This window comes from Anabrus simplex, chromosome 5, assembly GCF_040414725.1.
Source record: "Anabrus simplex isolate iqAnaSimp1 chromosome 5, ASM4041472v1, whole genome shotgun sequence".
Taxonomy (NCBI): Eukaryota; Metazoa; Arthropoda; class Insecta; order Orthoptera; family Tettigoniidae; genus Anabrus; species Anabrus simplex.
The window spans coordinates 106,940,828-106,958,892 of record NC_090269.1 but is presented as its reverse complement, the minus strand read 5'-3'; the positions used below and the strand labels follow the sequence as shown (position 1 = coordinate 106,958,892).

The 18,065-nt window shown below is 37.3% G+C and overlaps 1 protein-coding gene across 4 annotated transcripts in view; it reads left to right on the top strand.

Moving 5' to 3' along the window:
• Positions 1–18,065, top strand: part of LOC136873809 (uncharacterized) — a 150,416-nt gene that overhangs the window by 29,618 nt on the left and 102,733 nt on the right. For all 4 annotated transcript variants that reach the window (XM_067147059.2, XM_067147058.2, XM_068227737.1 and 1 more), the window contains one exon: positions 13,250–13,444. In XM_067147059.2, coding sequence (XP_067003160.1) covers positions 13,250–13,444 — 195 coding nt within the window. The remainder of the gene's footprint in view (positions 1–13,249; positions 13,445–18,065) is intronic.

Genomic DNA, 18,065 nt, shown 5'->3' with positions numbered 1-18,065 from the left:
GGTGCCAACGAGGAAGATCTTCATTTTGTATCGGACTGGCGGGATATTAGTGATGGCATAAGAATTACAAAAATGAAATTATACAGGGCTAATTTTGATATAACAGTGAGAAGTGAAGTTTCAAATTTTGATGACCCATACAAGGCATTTCTTCTATTTATGCCACGTTCAGTGTTTGAGCGTACAGTAATGGAAACAAATAGATATGCTGGGCAGTGTTTAGATAAAACATTTGATTTTCCTCCTCGTTCGAGATATAATCGATGGAATGAATGCACAATAGAAGATATTCAGGCAATGGTGGCTATTGATATTGGGGTGGGATTGTGCTGTAAATCAACATTACAGACTTACTTTTCTGAACAATATTGGCTTACTGCTATGCCTAATTTTGGCCAAGTGATGTCGTGAGACAAGTACTGCCTTTTTCGAAGCTTCGTGCATTTCAATAACAATTAGAACCACATTGCTAAGGGGTCGCCAGGTTATGATCCATTATTCAAGATAACAGCCGTCATTTCTATTGTAGAAAATACGTACCTGGAGCATGCTTCACCTGGAAAATGCTTCTCAGTTGATGAGTCTGAAGTTTACGGGAAGGCTGTGGTGTAAGCAGTACCTCCCTTCAAAGCCATCGGCAAAATGGGGTATAAAATTGTGGTCACTATGTGACAGTAAAAGTGGTTACCTTTGCAAGTTTCAGATTTATGTAGGAAAAGACAGTGATGAGTCAGTCCCTTGGGAAAATTTGGGAGAGACAGTGGTAAGAAGCCTGACAGAGGGTTTTGAGAATGGCGAAATTGTGTATGTGGACAATTTTCACACATCGTGAAGATTCAGCAGAGGTCAAAAAAGGTGAAAGTGGCTACGTAACTGTTGAAAAATCGAAGTTAATTGTAAATTACGGCCATGAAATGGAGTTGATAAATTTGATAAACTGAAAACTGTCTATGCATTTGTAAGGTAGAGTTTGAGGGATGCTCCACCATTCAACAGATTGTAAAATACATTAAATTATAAGAAGAACGGTCTTGACTTCCTATGATATGCATTTGTACACAAGAAACTCCAGTGTTATCAGGTCTTGTGGTATTTTCTCATTGATGCACTAATAAATGGAAGAATAGTGTACAATAAACTTCAAAAAAGGGCAATTAGTGCTCTTGACTTCAGAAATGCTGTTATAATGGGACTTCTACAAAAGTATCAGCGCAGTCCGCCGGCAAAATGAGGAAGACCTTGTGATTACTTACCTCACGGACGCCTGACGGAAAGGCGCTTTCTTGGGGAGCAGCAGGACGAGAGTCACAAACCTAATTGTGTTGTTTGTTCCATATTACCAGCAAAATGTAAAAGAAAGGAAAGGGACTGTGCAAGAGAAAACAGACAATATTTTTTTTGTAAGAATTGCCCAGGACAGTCTGCAATGTGTCCAGTTCCATGTTTCAAGATGTATCACAGTAAGTGTGTTTCAAGGTCAAATGTCACTGCTAGTTTGCCAAAGTTGAGTTAAAAATGGTGCTATGGTGTTGAATGTCACTAACCTTTAAAAAAATAAAGTTTCAGTTCATTAGGAAAATACGAAGAAAATTACATAATTCTGTAAGTGTTCTGTTTAAAAATAGCACAGTGAAAGAGTTAAATTATTGATACATATTATTATATAAAAAATCAAACGCATTAAGAAAAAGAAATCAGACAAGATTTTTAAAAAAAAGTTACTTTCTTTCAGATACTCCATTAACTTACTTGGTGGCTGTGATTGGGGAAGCGTCAGATTTTTAATGGTTTGACACCATAGTTATTTGGTTTGAGTCCTGTTGTTGGAAAATATTTTCACCATTAGAATGTTAGCCACAGGGTAGGAGAGGCGGTGGTGTACAATTTATAATCACTAGATTGTGTGCCAAAAGCCTGGATTCAATTCCAAACTGGCCGATGACCTAGATGTTAAGCCCCTTTAACACGTTGACGACGACGTGTTGTTTTCCGAGTTTATTCATTAGGAACGAAGTGAAAAGTCAGGGATACGTGAACTCCAATGGATATATTACATATAATTACATATCTTAAGTATGGGCTATAGGCATTAGGGTGCACTGTGTGCTGAGACCGTCCAGTAACGCTCGGGGATCGCACGCACTCTGTGACCCGCAGGCGACCTCACTGAAATTGGCGGTCTTTATGCAGAACAGTTAGGTGGTATCATGAAGTTGCGCTGGAATTGCTGCTTGGAACGATTATTGTGAATGCGCTCATTTTACATAATGAAGTAATGGGGAAGAATTTGCAAATTGGAAAATTTAGAGAGGAGTTGGTCTTTGGAATTTTGGGGAACAGTGTGAGAACAGCAGCTACTCTCTCCACTTCTCCCAAACGCCGTCATATTTTGAAGGAAACATAAGAAAAAGATGGCCGAAATAGAAAAATAAGTAAACGTTGCGTCAGTTGTTACGCAGAACTAGTGAGCATCCATGACAGAACTTATGCTCAGAAGCACTGCAAGAAAATGTCCACGTACTATGAGGACTGTCCCAAGAAGCCATCGTCGTGCCTTCTTTGTTTCCATAAGCATCACTGAAGTGGTACCTCACATTGTTACATTCATTCCCTTTTTTTACCATCAATGTATTAGTTTAACAAAATATTAACTGTTTTAATAATCCATGTGTACGATATAATTTTCTTTGTATTGTTAATAATAACGATGCTGTTAAATATTCAACTCCAGTACAACCGATAGTTATGATTTTCTGAACAGTGTTAACCTGAATGTCTCTCTTCTGATATTTGTGGATATTTTCTTCGTAGAAAATTATTTAAGTAATGGAACAAGCATATTGAATAATTTCTGAATTATCCTAGCTCCTATGTACTCCCTGCACGTCCCACTATATATGAGACGAACCAGAAAGGACGAAAGCATGATTTGTGAACGGCACGCGATACGGCTCCAGTATATATATTGTGTCACGAGACAGCCGGCGGGTCTTACCGCCCAGAAGTAAAGAGTTGGCGTGACCTGCCGGCGGGTCTCATAATCGCCAATGTGTTAAACAACAAGCATCATCATCAATTCCAAACCTCTTTGCAGTGTTCATACCGAACAGGAGCGCTTGACGATTCGTCTATTGAATTAGGGTTATTAGGCCTTGAGCTGACCCCTTGGTATTATTCAACAGGAGTGGGCTATGCCGACACCAGGTTTACCCTTTCCCTACCTCGTTACCATCATCATTCCACATCCATGGGCGCCAGTTAGAAAGACCTACACCAGGCGAGCAGAACATGTCCTCAGACACTCCAGGCACTACAAGCCATGCGATAAATAAATAATTTACTGTTTTCTCTAATAGTATGTTAATCTCACAGAATCATTTTCACATAGTACCACACACTATCATTATCACTCATACAGTTACCACATCGGAAGTACTTACTAGGAGCTGCTGGCAAGAGATATTAAAACTGAGCTCGATAGCTGCAGTCGCTTAAGTGTGGCCAGTATCCAGTATTCGGGAGATAGTGGGTTCGAACCCCACTGTGAGCAGCCCTGAAGATGGTTTTCCGTGGTTTCCCATTTTCACACCTTAATTAAGGCCACGGCTGCTTCCTTCCCACTCCTAGGCCTTTCCAATTGCATTGTCACCGTAAGACTTATCTGTGTCGATGTGACGTAAAAAAAAAAAAAAGAGGTATTCATTTACCTTTGGATGCAGCATCCTTGATGGCTTTTGGGAGAGCATTCTGCTGTCCTCAGGTGGTGACAGTAAATGCTCGATGGTGTGTTGTTTGGTGGACACGGAGAGATTCTACAAGTACTATGGAAATGGAAAATGTAAAGAACCAAGGTGATGATATTTACTAGAAAGATAAGCAAAAATTGTTTCAGAAAACACCTGGTACACAAGAGTAATTGAATACAGCTTCTGCCTATTGTCTAGTCGTACCCAGACCGTTGTTTGTAGTAGGGAGAAACTCAAACGTCATACTGTACATCCATATCATATTGTAGGCAAGCATTTTTATTGTGTTGTAGTTTTAAGCTTTGTTAATTTGTTGTTATGTCAATAAAAACTACACCAAGCGAGTTGGCCGAGTGGTTAGGGGCACGCAGCTGTGAGCTTTCATCCGGGACATAGTGGGTTCGAACCCCACATTCAGCAGCCCTGAAGATGGTTTTCTGTGGTTTCCCATTTTCACACCAGGCAAGTACTGGGGCTGTACCTTAATTAAGGCCATGACCGCTCCCTTTCCATTCCTAGGCCTTTCCTCTTCCATCGTTGCCATAAGACCGATCTGTGTTGGTGCAGGGTAAAGCAAATAGCAAAAAAATAAAAATAAAAAGTACATCACAGTAATCAAAGATGGGAAATAATGGCTTAACAAGCTGAATTTTTAGTCAGTGAGGAAATGTATTTCTAAACTCTTTAATGGGTGCAGGTGTTAATTAGCTCAAGATCAGCATTAACTTTACATATTGCTTCCTGTATTGCACCCTTGCTTACCGATAGCCAACATCTGCCTCTGGCTCTTGCTAATGTAGACTTCTAATCTCAGGGGATTCTGGGCTCTTCAGTCACTTGTTGACAAAAATCGGTAGGTAGCATAAGGAAATCTAATTACTACTTGTAATAAAATTTAAGAAGTGGGCCAAAATGGATTTATTATAAAAAGGAATTATTTACATACCATAGATGAAATAAAGTTTGTTGTATTAATAAAACAGCACATAATTTTGACACAAAATAATATGAACACCTCAGGAATTATTTTATTGGTATTTAGTTAAATGTTAATTGCCATTCCAGAATAGAATTCAATAACAGAAACGATGAAAAGAAAAACCTGACAGTTACTATAGGATTTCAAGTCGATTCACTGGATCCATGAAGATTCAGTTTCCGTAACTGGACTCCGTATTTTTCTTTAACTAAGGTTATCCACCGATCACAAAATATCACGTACGATATCATCAGCCACTGAACGGACCCTTGATCGAACCGAAACAACTGCAGGTTATATTTGAACTGATTAACCCATTATCAGCAAATGTCCCATTTATGGGACGCAAGTATTTTATTATTTTCTAAACACTGCTTTTAAAGTTATGGGTATTTTTTTCTGTCACATTGCTCAAACTGTTTGTTGTTGCACTAGGAAACAAAAGAGCATTATGTTTAGTTTCATACTCTTCCACCACGAGTGTTCTATCTACATTTGTTCTTGTTAGGTTCCGCAACTGATCTTTGAAGCTGAGCATATTTCCTTAGATTGAATTTCTGAAGCTCATTCCAGTATCAGCGCTATAGTTCTAAGTTTCCAGAGTGCAAATGGTGCATCAGCTGCCCGTTGTTATTATATAGGTAAGAATCACATGGGTTTCTTCATGCCGTCCCATTTTTAGGACATTGGTATAAAGCAGTAGCACTTACATTGGTTCATTGTTGAATGCTTCATCAACTACCGTGCTGCATTTCTCTGATTTTACTACATTATATTAGCATAGTTAGAGAATATTTATTCAATAAATGGATTCTTGCTTTTATAGTACAACACTTTGCGTTACTTCTTGTGTTCTAGGCAAATACAATGGCATATACTACATGCCTGACAGTTCCAGAGATAAGAAGCTATCTCGAAGAGCTGGAAAATTATTCTCAGGAAGTTGATGATATCGGAGTAATGATTTTACTGCCTGATCCTAATGAGGAAACTGATGAGATGGATGTGCTAGAGAATAAACTTTTGGACACTGAAATACGTGATGTAGCAGGAACATTAGAAGTATTTTGTACCGATGCGAATACAAAGGAAACAGAAATACAGTTAGATTATCTACCATCGAGAAGGATGTGCGCACCCTGGGTCTTTATCTGACCAATCACCATGAAGCTTGGGAGGCTCCCTCGCATCTCCAGTGTCTTGGGGAGTCATCTCTGTACTCAGCCCATTTCAATATTCACTCGTATCTTACGCAAGACGGGCAAGTAATACATTAGTAGAAATATAAACTTTTCATCCGTTGTCACTTAGCCACTGTCAGCAACCCCGAAAATGGTTTTCTGTGGTTTCCCCATTTTCACACCAGGCAAATGCTGGTTTACTATATAGGACTTGCCTGGTATCTCTAATTCAATTGCTCATCTGTGTAATATTTGTTGTATTTATCCACAGGCTTTGTATCTACATGGGAGGTGAATTATATTTTGATGATAATTAAAATTAAGTCTGATGAAATGTTAAAGGCAAGGGACATACAATACCATGCACTTTACAAAATAGCTACTATTCATAGATTCAAACACAACTCTAAATAATCTAACATGAACCTTCTTCATCTCCACTGACATCAGATTACTTGTCAACTTCTCACAGACCAGGTGTGTACTGTATGGTCATAACTGAACTACAAGTATTGTTTCCTGCATAAACTCTGTTTCTGTACTAAGAAAGAGAAATATTATTACTTATGGTATTTTCAAAATTGTTGTTGTTATTATTATTATTATTAATAGTAGTAATAGTATTATTATTATTGTTATTATTGTTATTATTATTATTATTAGTAGTAGTAGTAGTAGTAGTAGTAGTGTTTTTTATTTGTATTAGTTGAAAGTTATGACTTCAAGAATATCTGCTACATCCCTCCCCCTTGTGGGGCATGCTCCACATTTTGAGAATCACTACTCTTAAGGCATAATTAATTAAATTATTTTTGTTAATTATTGGCCCCATTAATTTGTAAATGTCTTAGAAGCACTACATACTGGCTTTAGTTAATAATATCTGTTGGTGTGAAATGGTGCTGTTCTTTACCAAGCATGGTAGTAATTATCAAGTGTCTCCTCAGCTTATCATGAATGAGCTGGTGTTACTTGTCATGATCAGTCATTGCTGCCAAAGAGTGAGCATGGAACCTCCACACTCACTCACTTCAAAGTACTGGTAGTGATCATTTCCAAGCTGCGAATGCAGAATACAAACCGTATGCTATTATGCTGCTGATACCAATATTATTATCTGTTTGAATGTACAACTTCATGCACACATATCCATTAACATTCAGCATCTAACGTATATGATCTGGCATCGTCATATTCATTTGCTTTATTGGTTAACTCCTCTGCTGTTTCTGTCATACTACCGTCAGAGTCACAGCTGTTGTGCACTATGTTTCCTCATCATCTCGATCAGTGCTTTTCGAACAATTATCTGTCACAGTTCATTCGAGTATTTGCTCCATTAGTGGATCAGGGCACCCATAGGAATTTCTTTCCTTGCTTAATAATGCTCTAACAAAAGTTACTTGCACAAAAAATTTTTTTTTTTCTTTTCAAAATTGGAGTTTCGTCTTCTTTGCTCATGATAGACTTATTACGTCCAGTTAGTACTTTACTTTTATCCTTATCTGCTTTTTCACATGACCTAGCAATGTTAAGCACTGTCTTCTTCCACTTACTACCTTAGCAGTCCTTTTCACAGCTTTGGAGACCTTGCTTTCTTATATAATTTTTAAATATTTCGTGTTATCTTTCTACTTTGTGAACGGATCACTTGTCATTTTTCTGCATTCTGTTAGATCTCTCCTCCGCTTACTATGAATGATCTGCTATTACCTATCTAATCAGTCATTATCGCTATTGAGCGAGTGTTCCGGGGTTTGTCATTTGTGTTTTATTCATTAACACATTCTTGCAAAACATAAATGGGGAACTTGAGAATAGCACTGGTTTGCAGCTGACAGACTATCTGCAAGCAGTCTCCTCAGTGAGTGCTCTAGGTAGTACAGAACCTCCTTGACATGTTCCCTTTGATGTCTTCAGCAATCAATCATTACACATGGGATAGTCATAGATAAGTTACCTTTGTTTGTTCAGCCAAAGTAATTGATCTGACTACGAACTGGTATCATCTTTCATGTTTTCCTCAAGATGTAATTCATTGAATAGTACCTGTGGATAGCTGACATAAAGATTAAAACATTGGGAAATTGTTTTGAAATTGAAAGAGCTAGGAATAAACTTCATTGGATGTCTACTTTTTTGATTAAGTTTGTTAATAAGGGAGAGAGATTGTAGAAACTATTGCAAATTGAATTTCCTTCAATAGTAGTATTTGTATTAATGTTCATAATTCAAGTTGGATATGATAGGTCATCAAAGTAAAATGTTGCCTTTCTTCTGAAATGTTCTGGTTTGTGAAATTTCCGAGAGTTAGGATGCATTTTCACTTGGAGAGAATAACATTGATTTATGAATTCTATAAGTTATTGATAATGGGGTTGAGTGAGACAAAGTGGAAAGTTTGGGGAAAAAAATCTCTGAGAAATGGATATATGTTATATTGGAGGGGGAACATGAGTGAATGCAAAAATGGAGTTGGTCTCTTCCCTTACATCCATATGACATTACGAGATGGAAATGTGCATTACACTTTATTTCAAGTATATGCTTCTCAAAGAGGGTGCACCGCAGATGAGAAAGAAGAATTCCTTACCGAACTTGAACAGTTAATGGAGGAGGACATCATAATTATGGGTGATCTGAATGCCCAAGGTGATAAAGGGAGTGAAGGTTGTGAAAACATCATCGCACCTCATGATTTTGGGATCAGAAACTCGAAGGAGACAACTTGACTGATTTCTGCATGCAAAACAACTTAAACATAAAAAACACATGGTACCAGAAGACAGAGTCATAAAATAACAAAATACAGTTGGGATGGAAAGTTCAAGACCGTTATAGACTACTTTATCACTTATGGCAAAGCTCGTTGGTATGTTATTGATGTCAAAGTCAAACCCAGTGAGTGTCTACGTAGCGACCATTGGCTATTAATAACAGATCTTAAAGATGTCCATGTCCCCAAAGCTAAGTGCATGAAAATGCCAAAGATCAAGACCTGGTTGTTGAAGGACTCGGAGAAGAAAGAAAAATACCAAGCAAGGATAATAACAAAATTACAAAAAAACTGAGATTAGAGTGGAAGAAGAAGAAGAAGAAGAAGCTTTGTTCAAAGAAACTCTTGTAAAGGAAGCTGTGGAATTCTGTGGGAGAGCAAGTGCAAAACTGATATAAGAGGAAAAGGAAACACCTTGGTGAAATGACTGGGTGAAAACAGCAATAAAAGAAAGAAATTAGATCAGGTAAAATAAAAAAATGGGTGATAGAAGAAATGAGGAATACATGAATATCAGACTAAGAAGTTGGCTGTAAAACGACTAATCCAAGAAGAAAAGTAAAAATTCCTGTGATGACTTTGCTACCAGCGTAGAGGAAGACTGCCAAGGAAGTAGGAAATTACTGAATAACGTAGTAAAAAGTAAAAGAAGTGAATATGGAAACATCCTTGCACTGGAAAAAGTGATGGTATTTTGATAAAAACAGAGGAAGGGATCAGAGATGGAAGGAAGAGGTACTTCAGTATGTTGTTAAATTGAGATGGAGGTGACAACACCACCACCAACTGTAGAATAGATGAAATCCAGAAAATCCAACTCCCATGTAACATAGCCTGAAGTCAAAACGGCACTAAAAGCATGTAAAATGGAAAGTTCTTGGGCTTTGACGATCTCACCCCATACGATAAAGGCAGCTCGGATACCATGCTTAAATTGACTGTATAAAGTGCTCTTGGTGATTTGGGAAGAAAACAAAATCACAGAAGATTGGAGAAAAGGAACCATCATGCCACTGTTTACAAAAGGGCAATGGACAGAAATGTGGAAACTATAGGGGCATAACATTGTTGTCACACACTCTGGAGTTGTTGGAAAAGATTATCGAAATGAGACTTAGAAAGATAGTGGAACGTTGGCCTGAGGAAGAACAACAAGGGTTCAAGAAAGATCAAAGTACTATGGATCTCATTTTTGCCATATGATTGCTTACAGAAAAGTATTGGGAACACGGAAAGAATCTCGGGATTACATTTTTTAACATTGAAAAGGCCTATGACAGAGTCCCTCGGAATGAGATCTGAGAATGCCTAGAAGACCTCAAGGTGCTAAATACCTGCCTGACAAAGTAAAGTTGCTATATCAGAATTGATATAGCTGTGTTCAGGTAGGCAATGGACGATGAAAATGGTTTAAGATAATGAGAGATGTCCAACAAGGAAGTGCCCTATCATCACGCTTGTTCATGGTAATAATGGATAAGATCATAAAATCTATCAAGAAAATGGACAGCAGACCAAATGCCCTGGAGTTTGCTGATGTGCTGTTATGGGGAGAAACAGAGGCTGAAATACAGAAAAAACTGACTGAATGGAACAGTATGTTCAATAAATTTGAGATGAAGTTAAATAACATACATACATCATCATTATAGAATGCCTTTCAGCGTTCAGTCTGCAAGCCTATGTGAATTTACTATATGTCGCCACAATCCTCTATTTGCAACTGGTGCTGTGGCTTCATTTAGTTCTATACCTCTTATCTTTAAATCGTTAGAAACTGAGTCTAACCATTGTCGTCTTGGTCTCCCTCTACTTCTCTTACCCTCCATAACACAGTCCATTATTCTCCTAGGTAACCTTACATTCACCTCACATGACCCCACTACCGTAGCTGGTTTATGCGTACAGCTTCATCCATTGAGTTCATTCCTAACTTAGCCTTTATCTCCTCATTCCTAGCACCTTCCTGCCATTGTCCCCACCTATTTGTACCAGCAATCATTCTCGCTACTTTCATGCCTGTTACTTCCAACTTGTGAATAAGATATCCTGAGTCCACCCAGCTTTCGATCCCTTAAAGCAAAGTTGGTCTGAAAACAGACCGATGTAAAGATAATTTGGTTCAGGAGCTGACTTCCTTCTTACAGAATACTGTTAAAAGTTTAAGTTAAATACTGTAAGGGCCGGTTGCATAAAAGTTAATCTGAGTTCAACCACCCGAAACTGATCTCCAGTCAAGCTGAACTTAGAATTTTGGTTGTATAAACATTAATCCAAGATCATGTCTTCTTGATGGAAGATCAAATCTGACTGGTGAATTTTCTCAGATTAACCTGGTTGAACTAAGTTCAGCAGAAGGAATATAATTATTATTTTTGTTGGAAATAAATCTGTTTAGGTGTCTATGACATAATTACAAAGAAAAATAATAAATAGGCCTACTGTTGACTAAAGTAAAATGATAAGTAGGCCTAATGCTAATTGTAATGAACAATAATCCTACTATTAACAAGTTGTTTGTTCTCCACTGTTTTATGCTTAGGGTCTATAGGTTATGCTATTTTCAGATTTAAGATTGCTCTGACGTTTCATCCGAGAATGGAGAGTTTGAACTCCAAAGAGCTCCTCGCGTGTTTCAACATAGAAGGAATCCCTTGTTAGAACTAAATGATCGACAATTTAAAATACGGTTTCGATTAGGAAAACGTGTAGTTGAAGAACTAGAACAAAGATTACATCTACAATTAAGGACACAAACTAAACGAAATCATGCACTGAATCCAATGTTCATGATCCTTCTCACACTAAAGATTTTACGCAACTGGAAGCTTCCAAATAGGCTAGTAATTGGAGATGTATTCAATGTAAATAAAGGAACTGCAAGTAGGACTATACACAAAGTCACTAGAGAGATTGCAGCTCTAAAACCTCAATTCATCAAGATGCCTGCTGAGGAGGGTGACGTAAGAAGGACATATTTTTTTCCTCTTTCTTAAAATTTGCAGTACGCGTCTTCTTGTTACTCATCTTTCTTCTCCATTTTGCGGCTTTGTTTACGTATCGCAGACAAATGAATGTCGAATGGCGTCGAGAATTATCGATCGTTTCTATCTAAATCGCATGTTCGATACAACTCGATTCGATACAATCGCAATTATCTCTCTTGTTTAGCGATGTTGTCAACTCTGTTTCGTCGACCTTAGATCAAAACTGAACTTGGTTCAGTGATCTCAGATTAGTGTTATACAACTCACACAGAGAAAAGAACGAAGTTCATTTCCGATCTTCGATCAAAACTGAACTACAGTTAGCGATTTTTATGCAACCGGCCCTAAGTTAAATAAAAAATTCCAAGAGTTAGGTTGTATTTTTACTTGATGAGAATAACATTAATTTATGAATTTTATAAGTGGAAATTTCACAATCCAGAAATCTTCAGGAGAAAACATTTTACTTCGATAACCTATCATATCCAACCTGAATTCATCATTATAATCATTTTCTAACTCCCTTTTCCCAGGTGTGATATACAAGCACTCACCATCTCCAGGACATCTTCCCATTGAGACCTCTCTCCTCCACTTCTGATTTCACTGTGTCTATTCTTTTATTCTCTTAAATGTTCCGGTCTAGAAAGCCAAGAATAACGGCCGAGAGGATTTGTCGTGCTGACCACACGACACCTCACAATCTGCAGGCCTTTTGGCTGAACAGCGGTCGCTTGGTAGGCCAAGACCCTTTAGGCCTGTTGCGCTATGGATTTTGGTTTGGTTGACTAACACACTCTTGAAAAGCACGAAGGGGACCTTGAGAATAGTACTGGTGTGCAGGATGAATTCAGCTGCAAGCAGTCTCCTCAGTGAGTGTAGCACAGAACCAACCTCCTTGTATAATTTACTGGTCATGTCTCTACCAGTGATAATAATACTTCAGTTTCTTTTTTCTGCGTCCTTTAAGTGTTTCCGTGTTAGGTGGGGTAATAGTTCTCTGACTTCCATTTCTACTTGTTCCTATACCATCTCTATGAGTAATTGTGCTTTGTACTAAACAAGTTCAGAATAAATTTGATGTGGGAAATATTTGAGGATTATTGAAGCAATATGGTTAAAATTTCAAGTGATTTTAACTAAATATTGTTTCTTTGTCTACCACATCTTTCAAGTTAGAAATCACATCTGTTGTGTATAGTTAAGTTTACTATAGTGCCATACAGATAAGAGGAAAATGCTATTGAGAGGTTTATCATGAAAATTGGGGGTTGTCAGTGAATATTAATTTTCATTGGTATATATTTTTCTCAAAGGAGAATTTTTAAAATGTAAATCAGTAAATTTCTCTTTTCAGAATATTTGGAGTTTTATGAGGACTATATACTGTATAATGTTAATGAATTTTGTGCTGGTACAAATATCTCATTCATTTCTTTTTTATTTAATAGTATTACACTTCTGTGGATATTTTTTCTATGCTAATTGAGAACTTTTGTGAGTTAGTAATCAGTATTAGATCTAACTTTCATTTTTTCACATTAGGTTAATTAAAATACTGATTTTTGTGTGTGTTTCAGATCTCATCAGTTGCTTGCCTAGCTTGTCTGTGTTCATCAGGGACAGTGAAAGTGGGGCTGTTCATGCTTCCATTGATTGGCCGCTTACGCCTTATGATGTTTGTGACAGTGTTCAGTCTACTTGTGACATGTTTGTTTATTTTCTTGGACATATCACATATAGTTTATTTCTTTCCATTTAACTGGGGAAAGGTGGTAAGTAAAATAATTTTCTGATGAGCATGTTGGATTCTGCTACGCATGTAGTTTTTGAGCATGAGTATTGTAGATTTTAACATCTGTTAACTAATCATCTGTTCCTTTACTGGGCTTAGTTGCTTGTTTGAGCATTGACTTAATTTGTTAATTAGTTCTTTTGGGCTCTTGTAAATCTTACTTCTTCTTTGAAGGTATAACTATGTGAAAAAAATGCTCCCCTGTTGTTCACTTGTATTACTCTTTTAGGGCTCCCTGCAGAGTAGCTGCACTTGCTTCCTTCTTTAAGCAAGAATACAAGCCTCACTGCTTGAGGATTTCTAACTGGGTTCAACTGCTACCGGTACCTGATTTCCCATACCACTTATCTTCATTAAGAGGATAAAAGAAAAAGCAGCCATATTAATGGATTAACATACAGCACAGTAAAAGGGAACAATATGACGCAAGATAGTGGATGCAGAGAAAAGAAATAAAATTAACATCATTCTTAAGACTTGCAAATTTTCAGCAGAAATGACACATAAAAGGACTATAGTGATTTCAGATTGGAAAGAGTGAAAAAGTACTGCGCAAATCACAAAAACCAAACAGAAAAACCAAAGAGAAAGTGAACTTGGAACCAACTCAAGTGGTTCAATGGTTCTAATAAAGTTAACCCTGTCCCACCCTTAGCGCCCAAAAGCGCACGACTGTTCACTTTGCCTTCCGGTCCTTAGTGCTCGAAAGCGCCCGGCTCCATTATCTGCATGTCTATGCTATAGTTTTTTAATTTTTTTCAGCGGTGAAATGTTTATAAGGCATTTATGAACACGCATTACGATCTACAAGGCTTAGGAAATGAAAGAAGATTGATAATCTGTCTTGACGTCATCTGGGCAATGGTCTTGGAACTTCCGCGAGTGCGGGTCAGCTGTTTCATTTGCAAACATGGTGGGATTGAATACTGCGGATATTGAAACTGAGCTGAATATAGGTGAAGAAAGTGACACAGAATCATTGACTAGGGTTGGAGGTGAATTTTTAGTGAGTGAATAACATACCAACAAAGATAATTTTTGTGATAACAGTGATATAAGTGAAAATGGATATCGAGAATTCAGACCTGGTGGCGATGCCGAGGCATTTCAGGTAACACAAACATTTAGTTTTGTTACTCCGAATGATTATGTGGATGATGTTAACCTGTCCATAGTTTCAAAAGAGTATTACGAGAAATACATTATTTTTTACACATGTTGGGAGGAGGCAAACTATTCAGTGAGATAGCCACTTACATATAATATCAACGCAGCATTCAAACAGGCACATTCCGGTAACTTAGATACGGAATGGGAAGACACTTGCTCAGGGGAAAAAGAAGCTGATATACAGTATATAGGCATCATTCCTCTTCCAGAATCATGTGGTTTCGGTTTAGAGGGATTCAGACAACATGAGAGTATGAAAAATACAGCCTACCTCTGTGTCGAGTATCACCATAAGGTGGGTGGAGGTTTGAACCAACAACCTTATGACTCAATGAATAGAGAAATGGGTGTGATGGTATGTTTTCTAATATTATTGTACATTTTAATACATTGTGATCAACAGTTTTTATTATATATAACTTTTTCTGAAACAATGTTCTCTGCTTCAATTTTTCCTAAATAATAGGTTGAAACCTGGGGATAAGCAGAATAAAAATGTGGGCGATAACGGGTTAATAATAATAATAATAATTATAATAATTATAATAATAATAATAATAATAATACTGTAGAACCTCATTAAGACATTTCTGCAGGGGATAAGGAAAATGAACATGTTAAGCAAGAAAATGTACTAATGAATACACAAATAAAAACTATCCAATATGGATATGGAAACACTAGATACGATTTTTTCCGACAGGATGCCATTTTACGTCGTGTATCTGTGGGTACAGTCACAACTAAATTACCATTTCTAAATATGAGAGGATAATATTAAAAGGTGTGAAAAACACGAGAGAATGAATATGAAAATTCTTTTCTGCTGGGGATTATAAAATAACAGTGCACTGAAAGGTGTGAAAAACGTAAGACAACAAGAATTTGAGAACATTTGCATGGGGGGCCATGAAAATACTAAGTATTACTGCAGATAGTAGTAGAAGCCTTCTATTTCAGACCAGTGGATTATTACATTTTATTTTCTGGTCACACTGTAACCTCACACAATGAAATCAGAAGAAAGAAAACATGATTCAAAGACGAGGAGAAATCTATACTGGCTCCCCTGTGCAAGTGCTTTATGCATTGGATTACTGTACTGTATGCATTTTAGATGCCCTGTGCTTGCACGGAAAGTACCTGATGCTCTTAAAACATCGCGGCTTATCAAACTTTCCTATGACAAGGGGAGAAATCTCTCGCTTCCGTCCAGAGTACAACAGTAGAGTCTACAGTGACTATATACTTGTATGATTTCCCGCTATGGCACTTCTAAGACCCATTAATGCATGCAATCACCTTGATTCTCAGTTTAAACTTTTCAAATGCCATGGAAAACACATTTTCAGGAGTTTGTCCAACAAGGTGCATTTATATTATTCAAATAATGCACTTGTATAAAACAATGACAAACATAACCTCACGCAATGGAAAGAAGAAAAGCACAATTCAGAGACGAGGAAAAATTGTGCTGGCTCCCCTGTGCAAATGCTTTATCCTTTGGGTTACTGTACTGCCTGCATTTTTAGATGCCTTGTACTGGCATGGAAAGTGCCTGACGCCCTTAGAACATTGTGTCTTTTCGAACTTTCCTATGACAGGAGAAGGAAGTCTCTCACTTCCGTGTGCACTGCATCACAACACAGTACATTTCCTAGCTGCCAATCCTCTCCTTTAGAACCATAAGTCCGTTTGGCCTCAGCATTTAAAAAAATAAAACAAACAAACAATGCAGTTTCATCGGCATTGGCAATAATTTTTGGTGCGTATGAATTGATTATAGGTTTTAAGCCACGCTTTTTTTGCCAACTGTCGGCATCGCCAGTGTTCGCGGATTCTACCTCTCCGCACACTGCCTGCTAATTAAATATGCTAAATAATTATGTATTTGGACATAGCAGATTTGAAGCACACTTGTAGGTGAAAGTGTGCAAAGTTACCTCTGCACGTTCCGCAAGACGCATTCTTTTATGACGCGGAGAAATTTTGAATTTAAATTACTCTGTAACCAACTATTTTCTTCAAAATATAAAGGCAGTTTCGAATTAAAAGTCTGAATTTCGGTAACGGGACCAACATTATTCTTCGAATTACGAATTATCCGTGTTTCGAATGAAACTATTTAAATAACATGCAAAACCGTACCTCATGTTTCCGGGATCGAGAGCTGCTTCGAATTAGGCGAGATTTTGAATGAACTGATTTTGAATTATTGAGGTTCTACTGTATACACCACGCTAGTCAACTTCAGATGATTATGTTCTTAATCCAGGTGTAGGCTATCAGGCGACAAATATACTCTACCCTTCACTATACCATTCAACACAAAATCAGTTTTTAATTTCTGAGTGAAATGCGAAATACAAGCACTGACAGGCTCACTGTGTTGTTCGGCAATTTCGTTGCTAACTGACAAGCCAAACTAAACATTCCTGAGCTAACGGCTTGCTTCCTGTGAAGTTCAGAAATTCAAGGCCTTTTCCCATTATTATGCAACTGTAGCGAGGGCTCTTTTTTACCCCAGTTGGATATCATGTTCCTTTCACAAGGGATGACAAATAACATTTTCAGGGCTAGGAAAAATGTGATCATACTAAGCAGTAATAACAAAAATTTGTGACGTGAGAGGTGAGTTATTTTTATATAGATTTAATACGATGAGAAATGGGACTTCGAGTTTACGACGTGCTAAGTGGCAAAACATGTTAATGAGGAACGCACTAACAAGACTTCACTGTAATATGTTTCGAAATTGTATGATATGGGATTAATATGATACTGTTCCTAGTGTGCAAACATGGCAACATGGTCAGAAATGAAGCTTTAGCACTTACAGTAGGCATGCGTATTTACCTGTGGTCTGGCCGTTTTTGTTGAAATATGCAAAATAAATGTGTGATATTGTAGAGAAAAACTGAAAAGAGTTCATGAACATAACATGAACTTAACATTTGTCAGATTTTGTAACAGTAACTTTAAAAACACTGTGTAGGAATTTGATTTGAAATTATTATTATTACTGCATTTTCCAATGTTCTGTAATCAGAATGTACTTTTATTTATATCAGTTTCATCGTTCAAAGACTTGTCAGGAATATTATTCGGTATGTTCTCTAAAAATGTCTTCTTAATAGGACATTTCGCAAGCAAAAACGTAAAATAATCCCCAGAAAATAAGAAAACAACTACAGTAAAACCTCGTTAATTCTAAGTCGTTGGGACTCAAAAATCGGACTTCGAATTACGTGATTTCGAATTAACCGCCAATTCGCAATTCAGAAGTACCAACCTTTGCCGCATTACAAAATATTCTAAGGCCCGTTACCTTGCTTCACAGTTTATACCTTTCTAATGCCATGAAAAAAGAACTATTTCCAAAATGTATCCAAGAAGGTGCATTTACAGTATTCCAATAATGTACTCGGATA